Genomic DNA, 27870 nt, shown 5'->3' with positions numbered 1-27870 from the left:
AAAATAAATAAGATTTCCTGTTAATACTGAAAGAGTGCAGCCAAGTTTAGCCCAATTTCATTTCCGCATGAATTTACCCGAACGTGATTGCAATCGATACCTTCCGATGCGTAGAACATGCCTGTGAAGGAACCAGAGTGGTCAGATGCACCGTTCCACAGATATCGCGTTCCAAAGGTGTGGGATGCTACGAGATGGTGCCAGCATCGAGGTTTATGAAACTCAATCAGAAACATCCTCATCATCGGAAGCATTTTTAATGCAAAGAGAAACGGACAATCAATGATCGGACACAACAAACTCATGGTTGTAGCCGTAGGAGAAGTACCAAATAATTATGGCCACGGGTGAACAACATCCTACTCTACGTGCTCGAGACTCGCACATACAGTAATATGCAATTATTACCGCTCTACCTGCCTTCGCCTTGTCCGTCAGCATTAATATGTAGTGCTCGGTTCGATTGTGATATCTCAACTTCATTTTTATCTTAACCAGAATGGGCTACGAACGTCGAAGTCGGTAAGATCAATCTGAACACCAAGCCCGGCGCCTGCTGGTCTTTCAGATTGGTCGATAAAGAAAACACCTTTATGGGCTGCTGTGCGCTGGGCGTAGTAACCCAAAGCGTTGCGCAATGGGAATGGCTCCAAAGTTATTTCATACAGCTCTTCCAATGACAATTGCGTGAATTGGGTTTCGAATAGCTCACTACTGTCCTCGATTGATTTGAACACCACACGCCTCTGCGTCAAACTGAGATTCTTGACAAGTGTCATCAGAATATTTTTATCACCGAAACGATCGAGCATCATGTTGGCAATATCTAGACAATTTCGATCGCTCAAAATGGGTTGGTGAAGGAGATTTAGAAGACCAAACCCAATCTGAATCACTTCAAAATCACAGTCAAGCGTGCTGTTGTGTGCAGCAATGGCAAAAAGTCGGAATTTTTTCTTTAAACGGCAAAAAGCCTGCTCAATCACCCATCTGATCTCCGTTACGAAACGATTCGAGTTGGCAGCCTCTGTCGCTAATTGTTTGCCATTTAAAGATGCAGGGATTTTCACATGGAACCCATCTCTTTGAGCTGTGCGACTAAGTCCCTAAAACCCCTATCGCAGACGTGGATATCCCCTTCCTCTAATTTGCTCAGTGCTTTCTGAAATCGAATCAAGCAATCCGAGAGAATCGCAGCATCGTTATACGTAATGCGCATTGTAAGAGCCAAAGACAAAAGCAACGAATCCATCTGGGCAAACACCGACTATGACATTAGTAAGGGGCAACTTATTTTGCCCGCTTCAGAGCTCCTTTTCTTCAGCGAAGTTCGCAGACTTCTGGATCACTCTATACATTGCGTCCCAGCACATTGCCGCAGCATTATCGCCCATTTTGTAAAACGCCTTCGCAAGTGGAGTATAGTGACTGGCCAAAGTTTCTCTATTGTGCTGATTCAAAAGTTCTGGAACTAGTCTAAGAAGCAAATCCCTTCAGTTGCCGTAACATAATCGCCAACAGTGAACTTCGAGATGCCGAACACTGAACCAATCTGATGGTACGACAAGTAGGTGCACAATCTAACCAAGAACACAGCAACTTGCACGGGCTTACAATTGGATGTGAATGAGCAAATCTTCCGAATCTGATCCTTATAATAGCCCACCCATTTGCTGAATATATCATCCGAAATCCAGTCACCATCTGGTTCCTCCTTATCAAACAGCGAGAAGCAAGCATCTGATTTCAGCTGTTAATAACACTGGTGCTGGAACTGGACCATTTCCGAAAACGCTCCCGTAGTACTCACTGTGTTGCACATATTCTGCTATTAAATGTCGCACATAGCATATAATCCATTATCAACATGTGTCGCAATTAGCCCGTGACTGAAACGAGTGATTTTGGTTTTCGGCAGCCGAAAGTACACTGACGGTGCGAAGTTTTCCCACGACGGAAGAAGGAAGGGTCGGGAAGTTTTCCCATCGTTTCAGCGCCTTCCTTTAATATTCTTTTCAGCTGCTTGTAGTAAGGCTCACATACTTCGCTTTTTTTCTGAAGCGATTGGATTGAGCAGCTTTTGCCGTGTGTTTGCATTTGCTCACACTTCATTCAGATACTAAATCGAATCACTAAATAGTGACGCCGAATAAAACTTACTAGAAAAAAAATGAAATCTTTGAGTTTTACGTCCCACGGTTATGCCGGTTAGGCTAAAGGAGACGGTGATGGTGAGTAATGAATGAAATGGTGGAATGAAGAAAGTGGGAGGAAACGGGAGAACCCCGAGAAAACCCACGCACGCGGTGTTTGTCTACCACAAAGTTCACTTGGCTGGGGCTGGGATCGAACCCGGGACCCCAAGCACCAGAGGTGAACGCTCTACCACTGAGCCACCGCGGCCCCTAAAACTTACTAGAGTCCTTTCGTTTTCGCGTTTTGCATCCAAGACAATCGATCGGCATGGTTCTCCTCAAATAAGCGCAATAAAACAGTGAAAACGAGTGCAGTGTAGTCGTTTTCTTTTGCAGCAATTATAAGCATCAAACACGAATACAATCAGTTGAGAGAAGTAAGTAAGTAAGTAAGTCATTTCCATTTGTTACCTATTACTTAAATAGTGTATTACAGCATTTGTGGATTTACTCTGACTATTGAATAAGTTTCAAACAATTGAAAATCAAGTGTAATAATTTAATTATTTTTTTCTTTTTTTTAAAAAAAAAATAATTACTACTACTACGAAATGTCAAAACCCATCTACTAAAAGTCAGGGAAAATAGTAATGCAAATTACTATCGTAATCAGTGATAAGTCAAATGGTAGTACATTTGTCCTGTAAGCAAGAAATTGGAGTTGGAACCCCTCTTCCCTGTCCAGCAGTAATTTTTTAAACCATTAATTGCATTATCAATATGCATTTTACACCCTGCTATTCATGTAATAGGAAAATCGGCGGGAAAAAATTCTTGGTCCAATACCTTCACGTTTCCGTAGAATGTAAGCAACAGTTTGTCGACTGTCACTTCCACAACAGTTCCATCAGTTACCATACCATCTGCTGCATCTTCAAAACATTTCAGTTTTGGTAACTGAGAATTAAGTAGTGATGGTTTAAGCGTCAGTAACAGCTTCTTCTCTTCGGGATTAACTTGCAGCACCTGTAAAAAGAATATAACTGTTAGAACAATATTGTATGTTCTCGGAATACTACGAGGGCCATTCGGAAAGTAACCTCCGATTGGTTAAAAAAGAAACACCAAAGTATTAATAAATAAGAAAGATATATTATGTATATCTGAAAACTACGCCTTTGCTTTATTTTTTTAACACAGTTTCCATAAACATTCCAGCGCTTATCATATCTTTGCTCTAGCTTAGAAATTCCATCAGCATAACAATCTCCCGCCTCTGCCTACTTCCTGTAGCCTAACCTCAGTGTCACTACGTCATGTAACACAGTCCTATAAATTTGTGGAAATTCATCGGAAAGCTCCGAGATTGTAAAACGTTGATTTTCACAAACCTTTCCATCAATTTTCTGAACGAGTTCTTTTAAATGAATGAACCCATTCATGAAAACTCCTTCACTCATCACACTTACTTCATACATGGCACATAGTTCCCCATGAATAGCTGCTCTCGAATATTTTTTTGCCGTAAGAAAACGTATAATAGCTCGTATCTAACACTTGGAAGGGTTTTCTATTGCAGCACACATTTTGAGACGCTACAAAAGTGAAACTAGTGATCAGACAACCTCCACTCTACCACGCTGTGCAAAGATGATAGCGCTGCAAAAACTATTTCACGCACAGTGACCAATCGGAGGTTAGTTTCTAAACGCGCCTCGTACTTATACTAACCTTAAAATTTATTCAACGGAATAAACTTCAAGAGTAAAATAAGAGAAAAGAATTTGAATAAATACATAATTCTCGAAACAAGACAAGAACTCCCTCGTGGCTAAGTGATTACCGTACACGTCTTTGATATGGGAGACTCGAGTTCGATTCCTGGCAGAAACTCATGTGGTTCGGATTCCATACTAAGCTATAGGTCTCATATAGCCTTGCTACTGAAAAAGACTCTAAACTGAAAATCAAACCAAATAGAAACAAGAGGAACCCTTTCATAACATAATAATGATGTAATTGGAAAAGGTTTACCGTTTGACTGAATTGTTGATGGATAAGTTCAGAGGAAAGAAGGCCTGATAGAAACGTGTTTGTGTTTTATATATTTTTATCACATAGCCTTGATCAGTGTGTTGTAGTATTTAGTTTGACAGTGCGGAAACAAGGCTTCATAGCATAGTTATATGGTCGTAATATGATGGATTTCGAATGAATACGAACAAAGTTATAAGGGATTGAAAATTTGATTTTTTTTTTCAAAAGCCTTTATTTCGAAAAACTGCTCAGATAAGTACCTCATCCAACAAAACTTCAGCGTTTTCCATCCATTAGTTTAAAAATTACAAGGGCGTGTCAAGACAAATGGTCCACTTTCAATATATTTTCGTAGATCATGGTTGGATATTTTTTACGCATGTCATATTTTATATCCATATACAGGTAAAACTAGAACCAAAGGAAGACTACAGAAGATGATTGATAAAATAGTTGAATCTATATGGAATAGAAATCAAATGTCATGAAAATATCCAGTGGAAATACGCCCTTACGGGTCAGAGTAGAACAAAGAGAACTTGAAGAGGTTGATCATTTCAAATATCTGGGAAGTATTTTGACGAGAGGCATTCTGCACCAAAGAGATCAGGTCAAGAATTGCCATAGCGAAAGAAACATTCACTGAGGAAAGATCACCCTTAACTAGCAGCCTTAATATTGGACTAAGGAAGAAATTGGTCAAGTGCTATATATGAAGTATTGGATTTTATGCTTCAGAGAGTTGGACATTACGGAAGTTAGAGAAGAAATATTTAGAGAGCTTCGAAATGGGGTGTTGGAGGAATATGTAGAATATAAAATGGACAGAGAGAGTAATAAACCAAGATGTTTTAAAACGGATAGGAGAGAAGAGGACGCTTCTAGCCACCACCCTTCGTAGAAAGGTTTACTGAATTTGACAGTCTTGGGAAGAAATTGTCTTCTTCCTACCGTCAGAGAAAAGAATGGAAGGAAAGCGAGGAATAGGAAGAAGAACACAAGTGATCCACGATTTAAAAAAATAGAAGATAATATTGGGAGTTAAATGAGGAAGCGGAAAATCGAGAAACCAGGCTGAAACTGAAAATGAAGAAGAAAAAAAAAGCCTCATTAGTCACAGGACCTGCCAACAGGCAGAATACTTAATAATAATAATAATAATACGAATAAAATATAGCCGGAACCAATATAAGTATTTACTACTTCCGACTTCCTTTACTTATCATTTTAGCGACCCTCACACTGCCTATAAATCACAACCATTACACTTACAAGTGAAAAAAATTTTCAAATTCTGGTCTACTCTTACCTGAGCATTTAAAATGTCCCCTTCTTTGTATTCGTTCTCTTGATTCTTCGGTAGCTCGTCTGACAAGTGAAGATTATTTATAAGCCCAATTATTCTACCAACACTCACAAGAAGACCCGATTTTTGCATTTGAATTACCCTGCACTGCACTGTCATACCAGGTTTCACATCGTCATAAGAATAAATGGTTTCCGTCAAATCAATTCTGCGATTGGTTATTAAAAAAATTAAAAGATAAAAAAATAAATAATTAATTAATTAAATAATGAAACATACTTTAACAAAGATAAAGGTGGCACATTTTATTACGAATAAGAACCACTACCTTTCACTATTAGTAGAAAGAAATGTCTTCGATCGTGTTATATTACATTGGGACAAAACACAAAACGTTCAATTTAGAGATGGGAACTTCGATAAGAATTGGGGTATAAACAGCCTCATTCAAAAATTTAAATTTAAAATACTTTAAAATTCTACAGGTAACATTTTTTTCTTTTATTTTTTTTTATTTTATTTATTTATTTATTTATTATTATTTTTTTATTTGTAAGGTTTTGAAGGAATTTGTCTATAGGTAAGAGAAGAAGAAAGGATCTGAAATGAAGTGAAATACTGAAAATTGTAAATAGTATATGTAACTAATTTCATCCAAGATTGTTTTTCATTTAAATATAATTACTGCCACCAAATTTTAAGCTAATTTTAGTAAATGATCATCATTAATAACTACAAGTGCTTGCTTATTTTAGGTTAACTTTTCTTAATTTTTTCAAGTTTTTTAAAATTAACACATAAAATATGTTTGTGAAGCTAAAGCTCTTCATTTTCTCTGGCAGTCGATGTCAACAGAACTAACTGCCGAAATCATGCCAGAAAATTAACCCTTTCAGATACAGTCCGCAGCAAAAAACCTGCAACATGAGCAGGTAACTTTATTGTGAAACTACGCCTAACCGCGCAGGGAATCAACAGAACGTCTAAGTGGTACGAATCACGCCAGAAGAAACCTCAGCATCCTCCCCTGCACACTTATTTTGGAGCAAAAGACTTCGTCGTTTCACAATAAGCTTACATGCTCATGTTACAGGTTTTTTGCTGCATACTGTACACTGTACACAACGAAATAAGTATTTGGAAACATACATTTGTGCATACATATATAACATGAGAATTCCTATTTTCATGAGTGCTAAACTTCGAGATTAAAAAAAAAAAAAAAATCCGCAAAAAGAACAAATATGTCTCTCGTACATCAATGGGTTAATTATACCATTTAGATTCCCAGATCACATAAAAGTTAGTGGTTGTTATTACACTAAAAGGCACAGTTTTTAAAGCGCACAAAGAAAGAAAATTCGAACTATATATGAGATTTTCCTGATTGAGTTTTCAAAGTCGTTTGGTAAAAGTGAACTTTCGGTCCCAAATTATCCAAATTTTAACGCTTTTCCTCAGATTTTTATATACACTTCTACGGTTGTATCCTCTTTTCATTAATATATATGTAATTACAACCGTCAAAAGGTGTTCTCAATATATGGAAACTGGATTGTCCAAGCACAGCAGTTAGGCTGTGGTACAAGCCATGTGGTCTGAGTGGAGAGCACCGAAATGAGGAGTGCGACAGTGTATAACTGTTCTGGAAAGCGGGCTGGGTGGCATAGTGGTTAACGCATCGCACGGAATACCAGAGATCCCGGGTTCGAGCTCCGATCCAGTCACTCACTTTTTCACTCTTTGTGTGTTACTGAATTCGCACATACAGAGGACCTGATGTGTAAAATTAAGTTTAAATCGGTTGATTCCTCCTTTCTTAATATATATAATACAGCTCTATGTTGGGTTGGTATCATTGTTAAAATGGTGGTATTGGAGAAAATGTCACACAATATCTCTTCTGCACGTACAAATTTCAGTGATTTTTAATCAAATGGTTTAAAAGTTACGAGATCAAGATAATTTGTCCACTATATAGTAACTTTCTGACGGCCATGTTCCTCCCCTTGCAAATATTTTCCTTTTTCTCTTGAAACCAACATTGATCTGGTTACATTTTCTTTAATCAAAACATTCATAACGAGTAATATGCCCATCGGTGGACAATACCATGTTCGGAGTTTTCTCGGGGAACTCCCGTTTCCTCCCACTCTCATTCCACCAACTCTTCCATTATCATTCACTTTACTTAATCGAGGGTCCGTAATGGCTCAGTAGTGGAGCGTTCACCTCTGATGCGTGGGATCCCTGATACGATCCCAGCTCGTGTCAAGTAGACTTCGTGGTGGACAAAGACTGTGCGTGGGTTTCCTCGAGGTTCCCCGTTTCCTACCACTTTATTCGTTCCACCATTGCATTCATTTCTCATTATCACAGTCTCCTTTAGCCTAGCCGGCATAGTCGTGGAACGTAAACTGAAAGATTTCATTTCACTTGCCTTAGTCATCGTCTCCCTTTGCTTAAAGGGTATAATCGTGGGACGTAAACTGAAAGATTTAATTTACACACAACTCACTCACTCTCGCTCATTCTCACCAGTGATTTTTTTCCTTGCTTCCCTCTTTACATTCTGTCAATGAGTCCTTTCAATCTTAAAAGCTAAGCAGTCCATTTATATTATAGTCTGTATTGTTAAGAGTATGTGCTTAAAACAATCACACGAATACCTTTTATTTACTTACGTGAGCATTGAACATAGGTAAGCGTCATCCAAATAGGAAAATCCCGTTATCCGACATTCCCGTCTGGACCCTATCGGATAGTGTTTCTTAAGATCATCATCTTGCTTCTGAAGCCATTTGCGACCCACAAATCCTTTATTCTTCTGGTCCAATCTTAGAATAAGACCATTTTTATTAACGCTGTATACTTTTGCTTTTCTTACTCTTGCTCCTATTGGATACAACTGGAACGGATTTTTCAGCTGAACGTTACAAGCATCCTCCAACATCGTCATGTAGACAGTTTTAAACAAAGGAAGTATGTACAACATTCGTGCTGGATATATACCTCCGACTTCATAGCTAGAATTTCCCTCTTGTAATGGAAGCTGGTTCTCATGAACGAAGGCGTTATATTCTAGAAATGCCACCTTGAGCCCATTTGGAACTTCCTTTAGAAAACAAAAAGAAAAAAAAGTTATTGTAACATAGTGTTTATCAAACTTTTTTTTTCTTTTTTTTTTTTCAAGTGAGAGCTGCTTTTTATTAATCGGAATGTTCTACGGATTACAATACTTCTGTCCTCTTATTAAGCATATGTTAATACTATCTCAATCAACTTTCCAAGTTACGCAGTCTATCCAGAAAATTCGAAGAATTAATGTTGTACAAATCCAACTGGTAGTGCTGCACAAGTGTGCAAATTGATGTGTTACAAAGCAAGAAATGAAAAATCTTCTCATCCTCAGGGGAAAAGTTTTAAGGAAAATCTTCGTTCCACTAAAAGATATGACCAAGGCCGGCCCTAGACAATTTGCTGTCCCGTGCTATGGTATCATTTGTCGCCCTCCCCTCCCCTCTGGGGGCAGCAGGAGGTCAACTCTCTTAAATAGGAACTCCCATTTTTTATAGTAGATTCGGATTCTACGGGGAAAAAGTACGTAACCTTTGTATTAAACATTTTTTCGTTCCGTGATAGATGGCGCTGTAATCGACAAAATTCAAAATGGGTTACTAACAGCTGAAAAATGAGAAATTTAAAGCTGTTTTTGGAAATATCTGGAACACAACAAATCGGACTAAAAAAAAAAAAAAAAAAAAGTTGTAACAAAAGGTCTTACCTCAAAGGGGGACATCCAATGATACTAAGTCGACTCCTTGCCCTACTCCCGAGGGAGGGAGGAGGTTCAACTTTGAAATCTTAAATATGTACCCCCATTCTTTATTGCAGATTCGGATTATCCGAAAGGGAAATACATAACTTTTGTACTGAACATTTTTTTCGTTCCGTGATAGATGGGCTACAAGGTTTATTTAATATCATTTATACTCACACTTTTTAATCCTAGATCAAAAATGGGAGCTCTAACCCCTGATCAAGTGGCAAGATCGCGCACCTATTGTGCATATGGTTCGGATTCAATTCTGGTGGAAGAGCATTGAATGCATCATGGTTATTCGAATTCTACCTAAAATTTTAAGCCTCGGTGCTAAAAGGGACGCTCAATTTCAACCAATCATTAAAAATGAAAAAGTTATATAACGAGAATTTAAAAGAAAAAATGCTTCGTTGTATATAGATCTCTGTATCTCACATTATGTAAGCTAATAGAGATGACAAGAAACAAATGAATTCTGAGAGAATAGTCAAACAATAGTAATTCCGCAAGAGAGAAAGAAAGAAAGAGAAAAGGAGAAAAGCTCAACCTGATACTAAATTTGCCATTCAACGCATCAGAAATGAACAAATCAAAATTCATTGTTAATATGAGCTATAACGAGCTATCCTATAAATAAGTTCAAAAAGTACTAACCTTAACTTTCTTTATACTGTTCATGATTTATATTTAAAAAAAAAAAAAAAAAAAAAATCCCTTCTCGTTGGTTTTTCGACAAAGTACACTCTTTCAAATATCTAGGATCAACATTAACAGGCCAAAACCATATCTACCCAGAAATAATGTCAACTGAAAGCAGACAATTTGAGTTATTATTAACCTCAAACCCTTTTGACATCCCGAATTCTGTTGAAGAACTTGATGCTTAAAATATTTAGAACGATAATTATGTCTGTTGTTCTATATGGTTGAAAAAGCCGGTTGCTTACTTCGAGAGAAAAACGAAGACAAAGTATTTGAGAATATAATGCTAAGACGAATATTCGAACCTACGACGGAAGGAACGGGGAATGGTGCAAACTTCAGAACGAGGAACTGCATACTTTATACCGTTTACCTAACACTGTTAGGGTCGCTAAGTCTAGGAGCCTCAGGTGGGCAGATTATGAGTAACCAGAATGGAAAAAAGTAGGAAGACTTTCGAAATTTTAATTGGAAACCCAATCGGAAAAATACCATTAGGGAAATTTAGGCGCAGATGAGAGGGCAACATTATAATGGATCATGCTAAAATGGAAATAAAAAGTAGAAACTGTATCCAGTTAGCTAAGAACAGATATTAATGGATATGAATGTGGTATTAAACCTTCGTGTTCTATAGACTATACATTAAGTTTTAATAATAATAATAATAACTACTCTATATTATTATATATATATATATATATATATATATATATATATATATATATATATATATATATATATATAACGAAAAGAAAGCCAACTAATGTAAGAATTAGATTTACCTCTTCGACAATTACATCGAATAACATCCCAGGGATTACTGTTTGTAATGATACTCCCATATCAGCTTCAATCTTGGCCTTACTTACAACTGTTGGGTCTGCAGTAACTTCGATTACTGCACCCATATCTGATGACTTTACTTTCTTGACGTAACACTGCACCAGTTGACCAATTCCTGTCAAAAGAAATTAAAGAAAAAAATCTTCATTTATATGCCCGCAACAATTAGTAACTTCAGACCAAAGATGTCGAATAATAGAAGTATATGAAAATTGGAAAAATGAGTAGAACAAGAATTTTAGAAATGATAAAAAAAAAAAAAAAAAAAATGCATCAAAAGATTGCGATCTTGGCCAATTAGTTTTTGGATCAAGAGCCACAAAATTTTTGAACGGCCCCTACATCGAGTTGTATTTTCTGCGGAATAAGCACATCATACTGAGTTAAGTGATAGTTTAGGTTTGGCTACACTGTAGTTCTCTAGATATAAGGCCTACAAGAAAATATTTGATTGAAATATATTGGATCTTTTGATCCAATAACTGGGACAAAATGGAAGAATCGCAAGAAAATCTATGGACATTAGCAAACATGATGGTGGATTGTTTTTACAACAGGAAAGAGTATTTCATCACTGAGCTACCATGCCTCCTACACCAAGCTAGCATGATTTTACATTCCAAAGAGTATGAAAGAAATTACGTTCGACCGTCTAGTATGTGTATTTCTTCATACGTAGCCCCATTTTAAAAGGTAGTAGTATGGATCTACCACATGCACTGCGTCTTTAAGAATTTACTTAAACGGTTTCAATCACTTATACTATGACAGGGTATCTACTAAAATTCCAAAATGAAATTTCGCGACTTCTTCGTAACCTTTTCTTTACCAAACCGTAAAACTTCGTAACATTCAAAAACTAATAACAGTACCTATATTCTTTAGCACTTATCTTTATCTTATATCTTATAGCGATAAAAACTTGGTGCCTTCTCACGTCATTTTCAGTATATTCGCTGTATATAGACTATTTTGTTCGGTAATTACCAATAGCAAACACTCAAAAATCTACTAATCTTAAAATTACATACCTAAATACACATGATGTATACACAAGGTGGCCCAAAAATAGGTATACAGTATCGTACTGATCAGCTCATTGCATTTTACATCATTTCTTATTGTTATCCATCAGATAGACTTAGTTTCTTTATTACTTGTTCTTAATGTATTTTTACTTACATCTTAAGCTCGGAAGAGCCGAGGCAAATAAACCCATAAACTAGAATGTTATACTTGATCAAAGCGGGGGGTGTAAACCTACTTTTTGGCCACACTGTATATTAACAAATCCTTAACAATCCTTTAAAAATATCACACTGATTGTAAACAGTTGTATTAATTGATTCTATCTCTGTTTCAAGTTGACGTTTGTATAGAACAAAATTTTCTAGTCTCAGCTTAAATTTGTACAGATAAAAAAAAAAAAAAAAAAAAAAAAAATCGTGACCCAAAAGCTAAATTTCGTGACTTTTTCTTGATTTTCATGACCGTTTTCTGATTTCGTGACATTTTCGTGAATTTCGTGACCAATAGACACCCTGTTATGACCTTCCTTAACAAGGAAAATCACTCAAATGAAGACCAAATCACTTTATGAAAAAAGCTTCTTCTTAAGTACAAAGGTTTTAAAATTAAAACTTGAACAACTAATCTCTTAACAAATTTGTTTTTGTAGAAAAAAGTGACTTCAGCTGTTGAGAAAGATCATAATGTAAATGACTGACACCTTCAGGTAAATACTTCAACACGCAGTACACAAGGTAGATCCATACTGCTGCTTTTTAAGTAGTTAAAAATGTGTAAATTACTTTCGTTATATAAATATAAGATCTCGTGTTTGATAAAAAAAAAAAAAAAATTATATGCAGTAACAGGGTGTCTACTAAAATTCCAAAATGAAATTTTGTGACTTTTTCGTGACCATTTCTTTACCAAACCATTACATTTAGTAACATTCTCAAGAGCGAATTTGGGTGCGACTGGGGCCGAATTTTTATGCATGCGATAGAAGCGTGCTTTGCTTGCGATTTGGTCGCGTCTAAAGCCAACCATAGACGTTTTTGGTGGTTTTTTTTTTCTTTTTTTACGTTGACAAAATTTTATAGTCTGTACTTATATTTGTACAGATAAAAAAAATCGTGACCCAAAAACTAAATTTCTTGACTTTCATGGCCGTTTTCTGACTCCGTGACTTTTTCGTGACACGTTTCATGACTTTCGTGACCGATACACACCCTGAGTAATAATCTTCAGATAATGATCTTCGTATCTTCCGATAATGTTGAGATCCTGTTATATAATATATTTTATACAGAAATAAAAACTTCAGTTATCAACATTTTATAAGTCGCATCACCATGCAAAAAGTACTTCCTCAGTCACAATCATTTTTGGTATAATGATAAATCAACACTTGAAACCAAATTTCTATCAATTTTTTTAAAAAAATTTAACCTACAAAGCAGAGAGGGAAATTAGTTTCTACAAAGGCAAATCAATCAACAATAAACAACAACTTATGAAAAAAAAAAATGAAATCTTTCGGTTTAACGTCCCACAATTATGCCCTTTGGGCTAAGGGAGACAGATTATTAAGGAAAGTGAATGAAGATGGACAAAATGATGGAATGAGATTGTAAAAAGAAGCGATAGTACCCCTCAGACACAATGATGTCCACCACAAACTCACTTGATCGGGGATCGAATCAGGGACCCTACGCACCAGAGGTAAGTACTCTACTATTGAGCTACTGTATCCCTCAATTATGTAATACAAAGTGTAATAAGTAACACATCAAGAATATATACAAAGTAAAGACTCATATTAATGCAAGTTCTCAACAACATAGACGCCACGTCTATGAACACATTTTTCCCATCGTGACACGTTTTAAAATACCCTGATCATGTAAGTCCATCTTTAGGAAGTAGAGACATCTGCCCACAGTCGATTTCATTTCGTTATCGGAACTGAAATAATGGCCGGTCAAGAATTTCTTCACCCAACGAAAATGATGATAGTCTGAGGGTTCAAGATCAGGACTGTACAGCACGTGCACGAGCATCTTCCATCCAAACTTGTCGAGTGTCTCACGAACGGAAGCAGTAGCATAATGAAATGCATTATCATCAAGGTGTTTTGACATTTTGAGCATTAATAATAGAATATTTGTCACAAAGTGCACGACGTAACTTTGCTAATGCCTTTCATAGGATGTAGTATTCACAGTGGTCTCGCGTGTTAGAGAATCCACCCTTTTATATCCCAGAATACAGACACTAACAATTTCTTCGCAGATTTAGTCACCTTCAATTTCTTCTTTGGTAAGGAATCAGTATGTTTCCATTCCATGGATGGCTGTGTTGTTTCAGGCGTGTAGCGGTACGCCCCCTAAACTCGTCACATGTAACAATATATTCCAGAATAAAATTAAAAAAAAAAAACTTTAAGTTTTACGTCCCACGGTTATGCCGGTTAAGCTAAAGGAGACGGTGATGCTGAGAAATGAATGAAACGGTGGAATAAAGGAAGTTGGAGGAAACGGGCGAATCTCGAGAAAACCCACGCACACGGTGTCTGTCTACCACAAAGCTCACTTGGCGCGAGCTGGGATCAAACGAAGGGCTACGTACACCAGGGAGTGAACGCTCTACCACTGAGCCACCGCGGCCCATATATTCCAGAATAGTACGTTCTTCTTTACATAACGTGCCAGGTGGTCCAGGAATATCATCATTTGCTCCCTTTTATGGACGCCTGTGAGATTCTTTGACACCCACCAAGAACTCACTTTACGAAATTTCAGTTTGTCATGCACCATCATAACACACAGTGTACCATATGAAATGTTAAACATCTTTGACAATGTTCGAAGATAGATTCGCTGGTCATTACGAATTGCCTCTTGAATGACTATAAGATCCTGTTCGCTTGATGCTGTTACTGGACGCCCGGCACGTGGAAAATCCGCGAAGTTCATGCAGCCTTCTTCACAGAATTTGGATCACCAGGACGTGTTGCTACGATCCATACAGTCATCCCATATAGGCACACCATTTCCCTGTCAACTTCATTTGGGTTTTCTGCCTTTGCCCACGAAAAACAAACTACATCTCTATGCTCTTCACAAGTAGACGACTGTTCCATACGCACAATCATTGCTCAGTAGTACACGCTTCTGCCGCTGAAGTACACCTGATCGAAGAACTGCCAACTATAATGCAAATTCCAAAGTATTTTTCTTTCGATTTTCATCTGAAATCAGTATAATGTCATCAAAAAATGTGCGTAGGTTATATGTCCTAGTACTATCATAATATGTTTTTTTAGCTTTCAACAGCAAAACACACTTTGTGCGTGGGAGAGCGGAAGAGAATGAAAATATTATCTGCATTGAAAGACAAGTATATTTACTAGTAATAACAACAAAAAAAGAAAGGCAGCAATACAATCACAACTCTAGCCTTAAAAATTAAATTAAATTAATTTAAATAGAAATATGCATGAATAAATAGAAATTGTATGGGGGATTGTAATGTGTATGTGTATGTGTTGTAAGTTTCTAAGGTAAGCTTCCTTTCTATATAGAGATATGAGTCGCTATTTCTACATAATTTGATGGTTGTTACGCACCTAAAGGCCTTCCATCATATTCGGTGTCGATCAAAGTTTGGACTTCTTGTTTCTTCAAGAAACATCTGACAGAGTCTATTCCGAAATCAATGACATATCCATATTCTTCTACACTTTGCACAGCACCAGTCAGCACCTATAATTATTAAATAGAATACAATGATAATTTTTATCTGAGATGAATTAGTTGCTCACAACCATAGCTGGAGCCATTGAGTGAGATTAAGTAAACCTTAGGGAAATGGCAATAAAAATGTAGCAACACTTACTGATATATGCATACTTCTCAAATATTAACTCATTTCACCGTTACATATAAAAATGAACGCTGATCATTTTTTTTTTCTTTTTTTAATTTTTCAATCAAAATAACTATGTTCACATATGAATTATTGCTGTATTTTTTCACATGATTATTGCTACAATATGTACTTTAGAGGAACTTTAAATATACTTGGCTAATTTAGTATTAGAAACAATTTAATAATTAACACTACCAGAAGTCGCGTTCCTGTAATTTCTAATTTTTTCTCTTTAATAAAAAGCGGAACACTCCAGTATTAATCTTACGTTATTCTTCAACAACTACACTTCAAAAATAATGGATATGTGCATCCCTTGAATGATGAGACACTACGCCTCTCCATATACAAGCACATCCCCAAACTTGATTAATATAGGAGTAATGAAGCGTATAAAACCGTGGCTGAATCGTTACCATATGCAGTTTTAATAGATTCTGTAGGTGATTACATATTCGGGTCTCGCGTAATGCTGAAAGTGTACTTCTTTCGCTGCTGGGAAAGAATGTCGATTCCGAACAAACAAGAAACACAATAAATAACGAAATGTAAACCATTGTAAATACAAGATCCATTCAATAAATAACAGGAAAGGTATAAAAAGTACAAAACTTCGACAAAGTTTGTGCTTTTTTTTTTTTTCCTAGAACTATTATCAGATCGGCGAGGCACGCCCACCTTGCAAACGGGATACTGGAAATCAGTAAAACAATATGGCGGCACCCTTGCAGGTTTGCACCAACGTGGAGTAGCGGAGTGTCATTAGATTTTTGTTAGCTGTTTATGATTGTTTTCCTGTATCAACTCATCAACTCTCGCAATGTTGTCTGGGCGTGCCGAATCTTCAACACTTGTTATACCTCGTTTGAACTTATCTGCCCACTGGGACACTTGTGTTCGACTCAAACAACTTTCACCATATTGCACTGCCATCCGAAGGTGAATTTTGATTGATTTCAACCCTTCAGCTAATAGAAATCTAGTAACACGATGCCGCTCCACGTTGGTGCAAACCTGTAAATGTGCTGCCATCTTGTTTCACTGATTTCCAACATCCCGTTCGCGAGGCAGGCATCCCAAACCGATCTGATAGTTCAAGGACATCACCAAAAAATAACAAAGAAGCACAAACTTTGAAGAAGTTTTGTATTTTTTATACATTTTCCGGTCATTTATTGAATGAACCTTTTATATATGTAAACCTTGTTACAAAATATTATCCAACTCATGTTTAGGAAATTAGCTCACAGACAGATACCTCTCACTGTCGTTTGTTTTTCTGTACCCTGATGAAGAACTGCAAGTTATGAAAGATTTGTTTCTTATACATATAGAGAGAGAGAGAGAGAACGCAATCATCTCTGTTCCTGTTGTTTATTGAAATTCAGCGTCCCTTTTCAGCACCGCGACTGTATGAGATTTGGATCTGCACTTCAATGTGGAATTAGAGCCACCGTAATGCCTTCGAATTTTAATTCTTTCCCAGAGCGAATCGAATTCCAGACTCCACGCACACAAAAGACGAGCGCGCTAGCCACTAAACCCGTAATAACAAGTCCCTAGAGAAAGACAGTCAAGTAAGTACAAGAATATATATAAGTTTAGGACAATTCGATGCGGGGACATTTCGGTCCGATTCAAAGAATACATTTTCGGCAAACGTGAAGTCCTTCATATCTTATGCTTCAAATATGCCCTAATGATTTGCCGCATGGTCTCCTGCGATGAAAAAAATCTTTCTTTTCATATCAGCGTACAAAGTGTCCGCTTTGACGCCCCCAATATCCGGCGTGTGCGTGTGTGAATTCACTAATATGATCACAACAAAAACAATGGTGCTCTTTCTTTGTATTAATCCTTTAAAACGCACAGTCAGTAACTCTTACTGTTGCAGAGCTCCCACGTGGCTAAGTGGTTAGCGTACGCCCCCTTTGGCATGGGAGACCAGAATTCGATTCCTGGCAGGAAATTATGTAGTTCGGATTCTATGTTAAGCTGTAGGTCCACGTATCATACAGCCTCGCTGCTAAAAGGAACGTTAAACTCAAAGTCAAATCAAATCAAATAATATTGTTACACTGTTTCTCAAACACGTACATGTAACCATCATGCACCAAACTCCTACAACAAAGAGAACTGTCCAAGAATAATGCCATTGTTCAAATGATTAACAAGAAATTCTAGCCTTGGATTATATACTTGTTTGCACACCCGGTGATTGACATGTTTACATGTTTACGCCCAGGCACACCTGCAACGTGTTCGGAAAACGTGCGTCAGAAGCGACCTTCTTCAAATTATGCCGTTTTTCAAATGATTAACAACAAAAATTTAGCCTTGACTTATATATACTTATCTCCATAGCTGGTGGTTGACATGCTTACATGTTGACGAACCAGGTGTGAACGGGCACCCAAGCTGAAAAGTTTCTTCCCACACTGAAATGTCCTAGCACCGAATTTGTCCAGTATCAAACTGTCCGGCTTTCTATACAAAAGAAAAAAGTTAAAGCCAGAGTGATAGAGACTAAATGCCTGATCTCCTGCATTGAGAAACGATCTTTTTGGTACTTGATTCCTCTGAGCCTTACATAGTGAACATTTACTAGCAATTTACAAAAGAAATTCAACTTAGTGGATGTTTCAATTCAGCAACCTTCGAAATTTCCATACACGCGCCGGAATTACTTTGTTCAAAAATTAGACGTTAATACATATAATTCAAAAAGGACGTTTTGTATTATTTAATCCGTCAGTTATTTGAGAAATGGGAACAAGAAAAATTATTTAATATTTGAAAAAAAAAAAACTTACCATTTTTCGTTCTATATTGTCATATCTCCAGTCAGCATATATATCCTGGGGCCTTAAAGAAAGATTTACTGATTTATGGCCTTCCATCTGCTTAATTTCAATAACTTTTGCTACTACATATTGTCCTACGCGGAACATTTTCCTTAGATCGTAACATTCTCCCTGAAACGACATCATAAAATAAATATTTTCAAGGAAAGACAGTCGCTGTAGTAACCATAAATAAGCGCGCATCTAAATCTAGGAATTTTACCACAATAAATAAAATTAAAAGAAATTTCTAGTTTATGTCCCTCGGTTATGCCTTTAGTCTAAAGGAGACGGATGATTACAGAAAGCAAACGAGTGTAGAATTATTGTTGGAATGTGAAAATAGGAGAGGAAACGCAAAACTCTGAGAAGAACTACGGACACGATGTTCTCCACCACAAATTAACATGGTCTAGGACCCCTTACACCAGAGCTGAGCATTTACCACTGAGCCAGTGTGTCTTTCCTACTATAATTGTCATATTTATAAGAAATTAAAAAAAAAAAAAAAATTAAACACAACTAAATTCTTAAGCCTTACTACTGGACGCAGTAGTTTAGTGTTAGAAGACCTATCTCTCGTACCTAAGTTTGTGGTTCGAACTTGCCATCACTAAATTATCTCCTTGGGGGAGAAGAAGATCTCCAGCGTCAATTCTTCTGGGATACTCTATTTTTACCAGGGTTGGCAAAAACCATGATTTTTTCGAAAAACCAAAAACCCTTTTGTTTGTTTGATTGTTTGCTTAAACCAGGTTTTTTTGTTCGTTTGTTAGTTTGTTTAAAAGATGTGCTCTATGCATTTATATTAAATATGGACAGAAATATTTTTTCTCCTTGGTGTTATTAAGCAACAACGGGGTTACGCTGGAAGAAGTCACATAAGCTTAAAGTGGAATCCAAACTGCTTCTCGGCTTACATCCGAGAGAAATTGTCCTTCATTTGGATTCGACACCGGGACTAATTGACCACAAATACAATGAGTCTACCGACTTACTCACGAAGCACTCCTGATAAAAATACGTTGTACTGATCTTTACATACTTGTAATATAATCGTCAAGAGTCATCTCAAAAGGACAAAAAGATAAACAGTTGCACAAGTGAAACCTTATATATAAATCGGGAAACTCCCGCCTTAGCCATTGACAAAATCCCGTTATTGCTTGGTATGTAAAATTTTACGGTAAACGTATCATAACATACGTTGAAAGTGAAGGATTAAATTACAAATTTAGTAAGTAGATATCATTCAATAAAATTAAAACTGAAAGTCCAATCCAAGCTAATGTTGGAAGCTACGTAGGCAGTCGATAAATTCTGCCAATTTCTATCAATATATTTATGCAACCTTGGTTTCTTTATGAAACAACAGGCATTCAGGCATATGCAATTTGGTGTCGTTTTATATGTTTAAGCTTAACATTCTTATGTAATACAGAGGTTATCAAGGAGAAGACTTTCGCTTAAAGTGACCCCCGAACCACTAGTTGGTTTACACTTGAAAGAAAGGTTGTGGTTCGACCGAGAATTGAAAATGGGATGCCTTGATTAAAAGGTGAAAAAAGTAATGCAGATGGTTGGATATGTGGAAACGTCACCATGAAGTTCAAACAATTTAAAGTTTTTTAAACCAGTTGATTTTTTTTAAGAAACCAGCTGGTTTAAACCAGCCAACCCTAATATTTATTCACTTTTTAACCTTATCAATTATTTCGTTTGTACAAAACATCGTTTCGTTTAACAGGTACAGTGAAAATATCTTATGTTAATCTGAAGATTTCATTTCATTAGACGAGACTTTTAATGAATTTCATGGTCATGTACAATTATTATAAATAAATTTATTGTACAACAGACCTATTGAATAATATTAAGCTTGAAAATCGTTGTACATATTAAAATAATATAACACACACAGTGTTATCCTCTATTATATATATCAAACTTACATAAATTCTGTTCTATTTTACTTTCTATATTGATAAATATTCCAGATAATTTTAAAAACAGACTTAAGGACACGAGAAACTCTTCTTTTCCATGCTCTGAAAAGTAAAGGTGACTTGTCCAGTCAGACAGCCAAAGGAAGGACGCTTTGTTTGCAACTTCCACTGTACTCACATCTCCTAAAATTCCAACGTCTCTGAGTTGCATTAAATGAAGAAACAGCGGACTCCGATACTTCTTTGTTTCAACAATTGATGCTAGATGATACATTTATATTGCATAAATACATAATTACTTTCAAGCGTACAAAACACGTTCTAATATTTCACATTACTCACCTAGTACTTCTCCTCTGTCAATTTTTTCTTCAATATTTCGAGCGCAGTATTCGGACTCTCATTATCAAGAGCACACAATAACATAAAATACTTTCTCACAACACGGTTTCACATTGCATCTTTTTTTTATTATTATTATTTTTTTTAACCTGTCGTTCCCAAAATGTTATAGCTTGTTCTTGTTATTTAAGTATGTACACAATATATTTCCTATATTGTGAAAATCTTTTCTTTCTTTAGGCGAATAATTTGAAGTATACATATGTAGTAATCTCGTAGTCTCTTAAACGTTATACAAAATAAATTAATGGGTTCACTCGAGCAGACGGTTCTACCAAATAGAAAATTTATAGGGAAAATGCGATGTAAAACATTTTTGTAAAGGAATAAGAGTGTGAATATAAGTAATTACTCAGTGCACAGCATATTGAAATGAATTTTGAGTGATATTGAAAGTATTTTATGTGTGTTTTCTTCTAACTATTCTCGTTGATGCGTATACCCCCCGTCGCTGACGCGCCTGCTCCCTACAGACGCAACCCCTCGTTAACACTCGGGACCCCCTGCTGCGCTCCTGCCCTCACTCGGTTAGATAACATTCGTGTTTTTTGTGGCACCCAGGTTGGTTCGTGTCTTATGCACTGTAGTTTTTATGCCATACGTCCATACTGTATTTATACTGAGCCCTCCTGAAGTCAATCTGCAAGTAGTAATGAAGCTCCTCATTTAGTGCATGCTCTGCTAAAATAAATACAAAGCTCTGACTTAACCTGAAAATACAAGAAATGTTTCAAAATTTGGTAGAATCGTCTATTCAAAATTACTAATTATTCTTAGGATCAGATCTTAGAACTAAATTATTTTATTGGTGGTGATTGATTTTTACTGATAACATTGATTTTTAAGCGATAAAAAGTTTGTTACCTCTTCACTATCTTCATTCTCTGTCAACCTTTGAAGAGCCTCAGTATACTGTTTCGATACAGAATTAATAAATACTTTTCCTTCCAACATAGAGGGGAGGCTTATATGGAGTAAATAATCTTTTATTTCCCTCACACATCCCAGAAAGAGCATTCCTTCTTGCACAACCTGCGAAAGTAAAACAGCACTATGAGGAAAGCAAAGTAACGTCAAGTTAATATTAGTACTTATACCAGCAATAATAAAACGAAAACTGTATAACCACATACCGTATTGGTAGGACTACAAGTTTTTAGTTGATTTTAATGAGAAAAAAGAACCCAGCATAAAAATACTACACACACTTTGAAAACAATTTAAAAACATGGAAAAAGGCAAGAATACATGAATTTCCTTGACTTAAAAACGAGATCTACTTCTACTTAGATATTTCCACTCACTAGGTGCAGAAGAACACAACGAAGAGAACTTAAGTACTCCCTCACATTGAAGACCCAACTTAGCCTTCGAGTGTCTATGCAAAAACTCCCCCTTCCGAGTTTATATAAGGGCGAGAAAAGGGAAACAGAAAAAAACGCGGGGAACAACATGGTTATATATACATAAAGGTAGGGACAGAAAATACTTCCAGCAAAGAGGCGTTGGAAATGCTGTTACTTCAAACAGTGTTTCTAGAGGACTGGCTATCAAACAAGAAAATTAACTTTTTCGATCAGTGGTTCTCAAACTTTTTTGAGTGACGACACACTTTTCTGAACATCCAGGAGATCGCGACATACTTGTTTTGATATTTTTATTATAAATAATAATAATAACATCTATTATAATAGTGAGTTGAGTTAATTTTGAGTTTAACGTCCCTTTCAGCAGCGAGCCTATATGAGACGGGACCTATTGATTAACGTGGAATCCGAACCACATGAGCTCCCGCCGGATATTAAAATAGTGAAATCAATTACTTTTTATAATAACTCTATATAGCACTGAGCATCATTGCTACCGCTGGAGGTGTTGACTGGTACAGTCTATCTCGATTTCAACTAATTATTATTATTAAATTCTTCATGATTTTTAAATTCTAAAATTTCGCGACACACTTTAGAGGACTGCGTGACACATCAGTGTGTCGCGACACATCAGTTGAGAACCACTGTTTTAGATAATGTAAGTGAATTAGATATAAGAATATAAATACAGGATTAGATAAACTGAACATATACACAGAAGAACAACAAAGTTATAATATGGTAACCTAACATCTAAACAATTTAAATATATAAATATACTTTTAACCAGATCTCGTTTTCCCTTCATAATTATATATGAACACCAATCATTCTAGCTTTGGAACAACTTGTATAAAATAACAGACACATTCTGACTAAAGCATATACTATTTAATAAATAATATTGTTAAGATAATGTGGCTGATGAAGGCAAAAATACTTTGCCGAAACTGCAACAATATTATTTTTTAAACAGTTTATGCTTTAGTCAGAATTTGTGTTATTTTATAATTATATGTATTATAGCATATACACATACGTAAATTCGAGTTTAAAATACTTGGTTAATTTTTCATAATAATAACTGAACATATGAAATACCACCATGAGACACGAAATGTCGCTTGCAGTGGACAGTGCAGGTTCAGCTGGTGAACAGTAAATAAATGAGTTATGTTTTTTGAAAACTGTTCTATACTAAAAAGATCATACTGTATTGGAGAAAACAGGGTACAAACAGGAAAAGATCGTCATAAAATTTCCATTTCGTCCTTTACCTTTTATAATTTTTCAAAGTAAAGAAAAAGCGATATCGTACACACTTAGAGAAACGAAACAAACTAGCATCGTAGCTAACCTCAAATAAAAAAATAAAAAAAAAAAAAAGCAGAAGCTTTATGACTTTCTCAACACATTGTTTACATATAGAGTGTAAACAAAGAAACCACACATTTAACTACGCTAGACTATTACTTTCCTGAAAAAACGAGGCTATTTTGTTAAACATAAAATGAAGCAATATAAAGTATGCCACAAGATACCCACAATATTTTTATATGACATGTCGGTTTCCGATGATCACATAAAATAAAAATAAGAGAGTTTCGCATATGGAAATAATTGTTTCACTTTGATCGTATCTCACAAGTGAGTGAAGGACTTCTCTTTCTAAATTATTCATTCACTTGCTTTTAAGAGATCCGGTAGATGTATTTGAAATACAGAATTTCACAGTCTAAAACTATTTAAAATTTGCTTCTTTTAGGTAGTCCTAATATGTATATATAAAGCAATTAGTATTTCCGCGGATCTGTGTTCAACTGTCGGTGACAATCAATTGTAACGTATCTCTCCCTCCTTACAAACAGGAGAAAGAAGACGCTTTATTTATTTAAAAACTAATCATAATATCAGAAGGAATAAATGCAGGGTGAATTAAGCCAATTTATTATGCTTACTTTCCTGCCATAAAATTAAAAAAAAAATATCAGGATTGGATAGTCACTATTCTGACACACCTCATTGTGTACAGTTCTTAACTCAATGTTTAACTATTTACAATTTAATTTGCATAAAAAAAAATTTAAAAAATCTATATCGATAGCTATTTAACCCAGAACGCGATTTATTTATAAAATAATTATAGGTTCTTTCTAGAATTGTATACCAGCTGTAAGATCTGCAAAGAAATTATTTATCTTATTTTCATAGTTTTGTATTTGCAGATGTATATTAGTTACGTAAGAAAAAAAAATATATGTATATTTGCATTAATGCAAGAACACGCTCATTTGATAAATAATGTTAATTTGAACAAAGTTACTTTTATTGTTCCAGACCATATCAATACTACAAATCAAAAATACAACGAAGACTGATAACAGCTTCAGCAGAACATAATTATGATCGTATCGCCGACTTTAGTTCATATATGCCCAAATTCTGAGAATGTTCAAATTTAGAACGTATCACTCAATTGTATTCCAAAACTCAATAAATTTAGAAAAGTTACAATATTTTGCTTTCATTTATTTAACTAGATCATTCACATTGGAGTTTTGTTAGTTATAATATGATAAGTAGCCATCTACGGAACATTACTAAGACTGACTAAACACATTACATATACATGTACGTCATAAAAAATTGATATGGGCTGATCAGATCCAATAACTTTATAATCATTATAATATGCGTCTCAGAACAATGAGTGAATCCCAACAAACCTAACCACTAGCCAGGTATGCATGAAATGATTAGCGGTATGCATTGCTACAAACTGCTTGCTATCTTTATCAATTAACTTCAAAGCAGGAGCACATACTAATCCAGCCATACACTAGAATACACTACAACTACTTCGTGATGATGATTTGTGAATTATCTACAAATGACATGCAGCTAAAAAAAATCCAAGGGACAGCATATTTAACATCGAGAGAACGCATTTGCCAATGTTTATCACAACCTGCATTTCACAGTAAAAAAATTATTTATATTCAGATCAGCACCATTAATTGATCTAGTCTAAATAATGAGTCAGTCTTAAGACATGAAGAGCAGCAAACCAAAGCTGAACTCCCCTTTAAATAAACACGTAAGGCCACTATTGATCTAGATATTTACATGATGAAAGCTGTTTCCGAGATGTACCGGTAATATCATTCACAGTGATCATAGCTAATGATAATACAACGAAACAAATTTTGATTGAGGTTGACAGACTACTATTATAATCAAGTATTATTAAATTTCATTTTAGTGGAGAGATGTATAGGGAATGCGTAAGATGCGTGACGCAACACTGATTTAACTATGCATCGTAATGTAAAACCCTTGCATATTTAATTGAACTGGTTTTTATCATAACAGTTAATGCTAATAATAGTGTGTTGCTATGGTGATGTTATGGTTGTAGCCCACGAGGCGCCATCTTAGGTTGGCAGCTTCAATCTTGGACGAATAAAGATATTAAAGTATGCTACATGAATCGCAGCAAATTCTTTTAAAAACAGACACTCGATTCCGACTGCAAAGAATTTCTACTTCCGAAGTTCACAGATTCAGCTGTTGAGTTCCTTCGCACTCCAATTCTAGTTCCTGCACGATTTTTATGGCAGACCATACACGAAATGTTATTGGGTGGCAGCCTAACGGTATTTACTAAATTTTTTATGGATTCCTCCTGTTTTACACTAAATCATATAAGGTTAAGGTTTGATCTAAAAGCTTTTCGATAAGGTTACAGTCCAAAATCACTAATTTTTCTACGTTTATTTTCAAATTACAGGAGGATCCGCCACCAGTAGTCTGTTGTTGTTTTTTTTAACTTTTACTTCTTCTTCTTCTACTACTAACATAACTACTTGCACACGATAATCGTTTACGATAATTATCTCGAAACACCTATAAATTATTTGTTATTGCGCACACATATATCTTAGTATTATTGTTTTAATTTAAATAATTACTTTTCTAATAAAGATTTAAACTTAAGAAGACTTCTGAAATAATTTCCTATCACTCGACTATTTAGGCCAAGTAAATGCAAACAAAGCTGAATCTCATGCAATCACAAATCTTCGAAGTTTTGACATGGTACGTAAATAAATTTAAGAATTAATCGTTTGAATGTATACTGTTCCTCGCTTAATAAGTTACGTTATTCTAATATTTAACTTTAATATAATTGGCTATATTCCGTAATTTCAAGGTAATAGTGTTATATGGGAAGTTACAAAAGTGGCAAAAATAGCATGTTTAGCTTCACCCAAACAATAATAAGCTATCAGTTACCTACAAACATAGTTAAAGGGAAAATTAATGAAGAATCAACCTAACGTATAATATATTAACCATATCAAAAGTGACAGATTAACTATATGGGTGCCACCAAACAATAGCACCAACAACAAAATAATTCATGTACTATATTGACACTGCACAGATTAACTATACGAGTGCTGCCAAGTAATAGAATAAACAAAAGGGTAAGTTTAACTATACGGGGGCCACCAGACAATAGAACAGGTAACTAAATAATCAATGTACAGTTACCGGTAAACCGGTACGTTACACAATATACTCTGATATCAAGTCAAGCTTCAATCTAACAAACAGAATATTAAAATTCCTGTATTGCATAATTCTCTCTAATTTCTAGACACAGATAAAACTAATTTTACATTGTGTTTATGCAGCAGAAAAAAAATCTCTTTTACTAAGAAATTTTATATGAAGGAGTTTTTAACAACGTTCACAATTGCAATAGCTGTTCTTCGCCTTGCTACTCAATATATTAAGCCGTAGAAGATAAAAATACGAGATTACAGAAAATAAGTTCCAAAAGTGTCTCAAGATGACACGAGTGTTAGGGCAGAATGCGCTTGCGCACGAGTTGAATTGAGTGAATTTTAACGTACCGTTCAACAGCGACGCTATATGAGACGTGGATTTATTGATTAAAGTGGAATCCGCACCGCACGAGCTCCCGCTGGGAACTGAACTCGGGACTTCTGCGTCAAAAGTGCGTACGACGCTTGCTCACGAGTGGAGGATGAACACACAGCCACAACCTGTCGCGAGCGCAGTTGTTTGGAGTCAGTAATGAAAGAACTCTGACACGGTAAACATCGCTGCGAGCATACAATCTCTCGCCGAGTAGGCAGTACGCACAATCAAGTTTCTTCATGTCAAAAAGTTGTCGGTGTCAGAGACCCACCAATAGTTTATGAAGTTTATAGACCGGATGTCATAAGTGAAAGTATGGTCAGAAGATGGTTTAGACAATTTACAGCACGCTGCACAAATGTACACGACGAACACCACAGTGGCCACCCGTTCATGGTGATGCCAGAACTGGTGGAAAATGTGCAGCAAGCAATTCAGCAGTACCAGTATTCACAGTGTCTGGACTCTCATGTCAGTTTCTGCAGATCTTACGTTTCCTTCTGCGTGACACTGTCACCTTGCCACTGCAGTTTTGTAAGTTGTATGCCCGATATGTTCTAAAGCAGCTAAGA

The 27870-nt window shown here is 35.8% G+C and overlaps 1 protein-coding gene across 1 annotated transcript in view; it reads right to left on the bottom strand.

Annotated features, from left to right (window-relative positions):
* LOC145666926 (protein RRP5 homolog) overlaps positions 1-27870 on the bottom strand; it is a 78194-nt gene that overhangs the window by 36514 nt on the left and 13810 nt on the right. Inside the window, exons 4-10 of the mRNA XM_081734527.1 lie at positions 21843-22010; positions 18601-18762; positions 15486-15621; positions 10789-10964; positions 8163-8593; positions 5482-5686; positions 2982-3161 (exon numbers count right to left, since the gene is read on the bottom strand). Of these exons, the coding sequence (XP_081590653.1) occupies positions 2982-3161; positions 5482-5686; positions 8163-8593; positions 10789-10964; positions 15486-15621; positions 18601-18762; positions 21843-22010 (1458 nt within the window). The remainder of the gene's footprint in view (positions 1-2981; positions 3162-5481; positions 5687-8162; positions 8594-10788; positions 10965-15485; positions 15622-18600; positions 18763-21842; positions 22011-27870) is intronic.

The sequence above is a fragment of the Thermobia domestica genome, chromosome 12, assembly GCF_964235325.1.
Source record: "Thermobia domestica chromosome 12, izTheDome1.hap1.1, whole genome shotgun sequence".
NCBI classification, from domain to species: domain Eukaryota; kingdom Metazoa; phylum Arthropoda; class Insecta; order Zygentoma; family Lepismatidae; genus Thermobia; species Thermobia domestica.
Note: the sequence above shows the minus strand (reverse complement) of the source record. Positions and strands in the feature narration are given on the sequence as shown.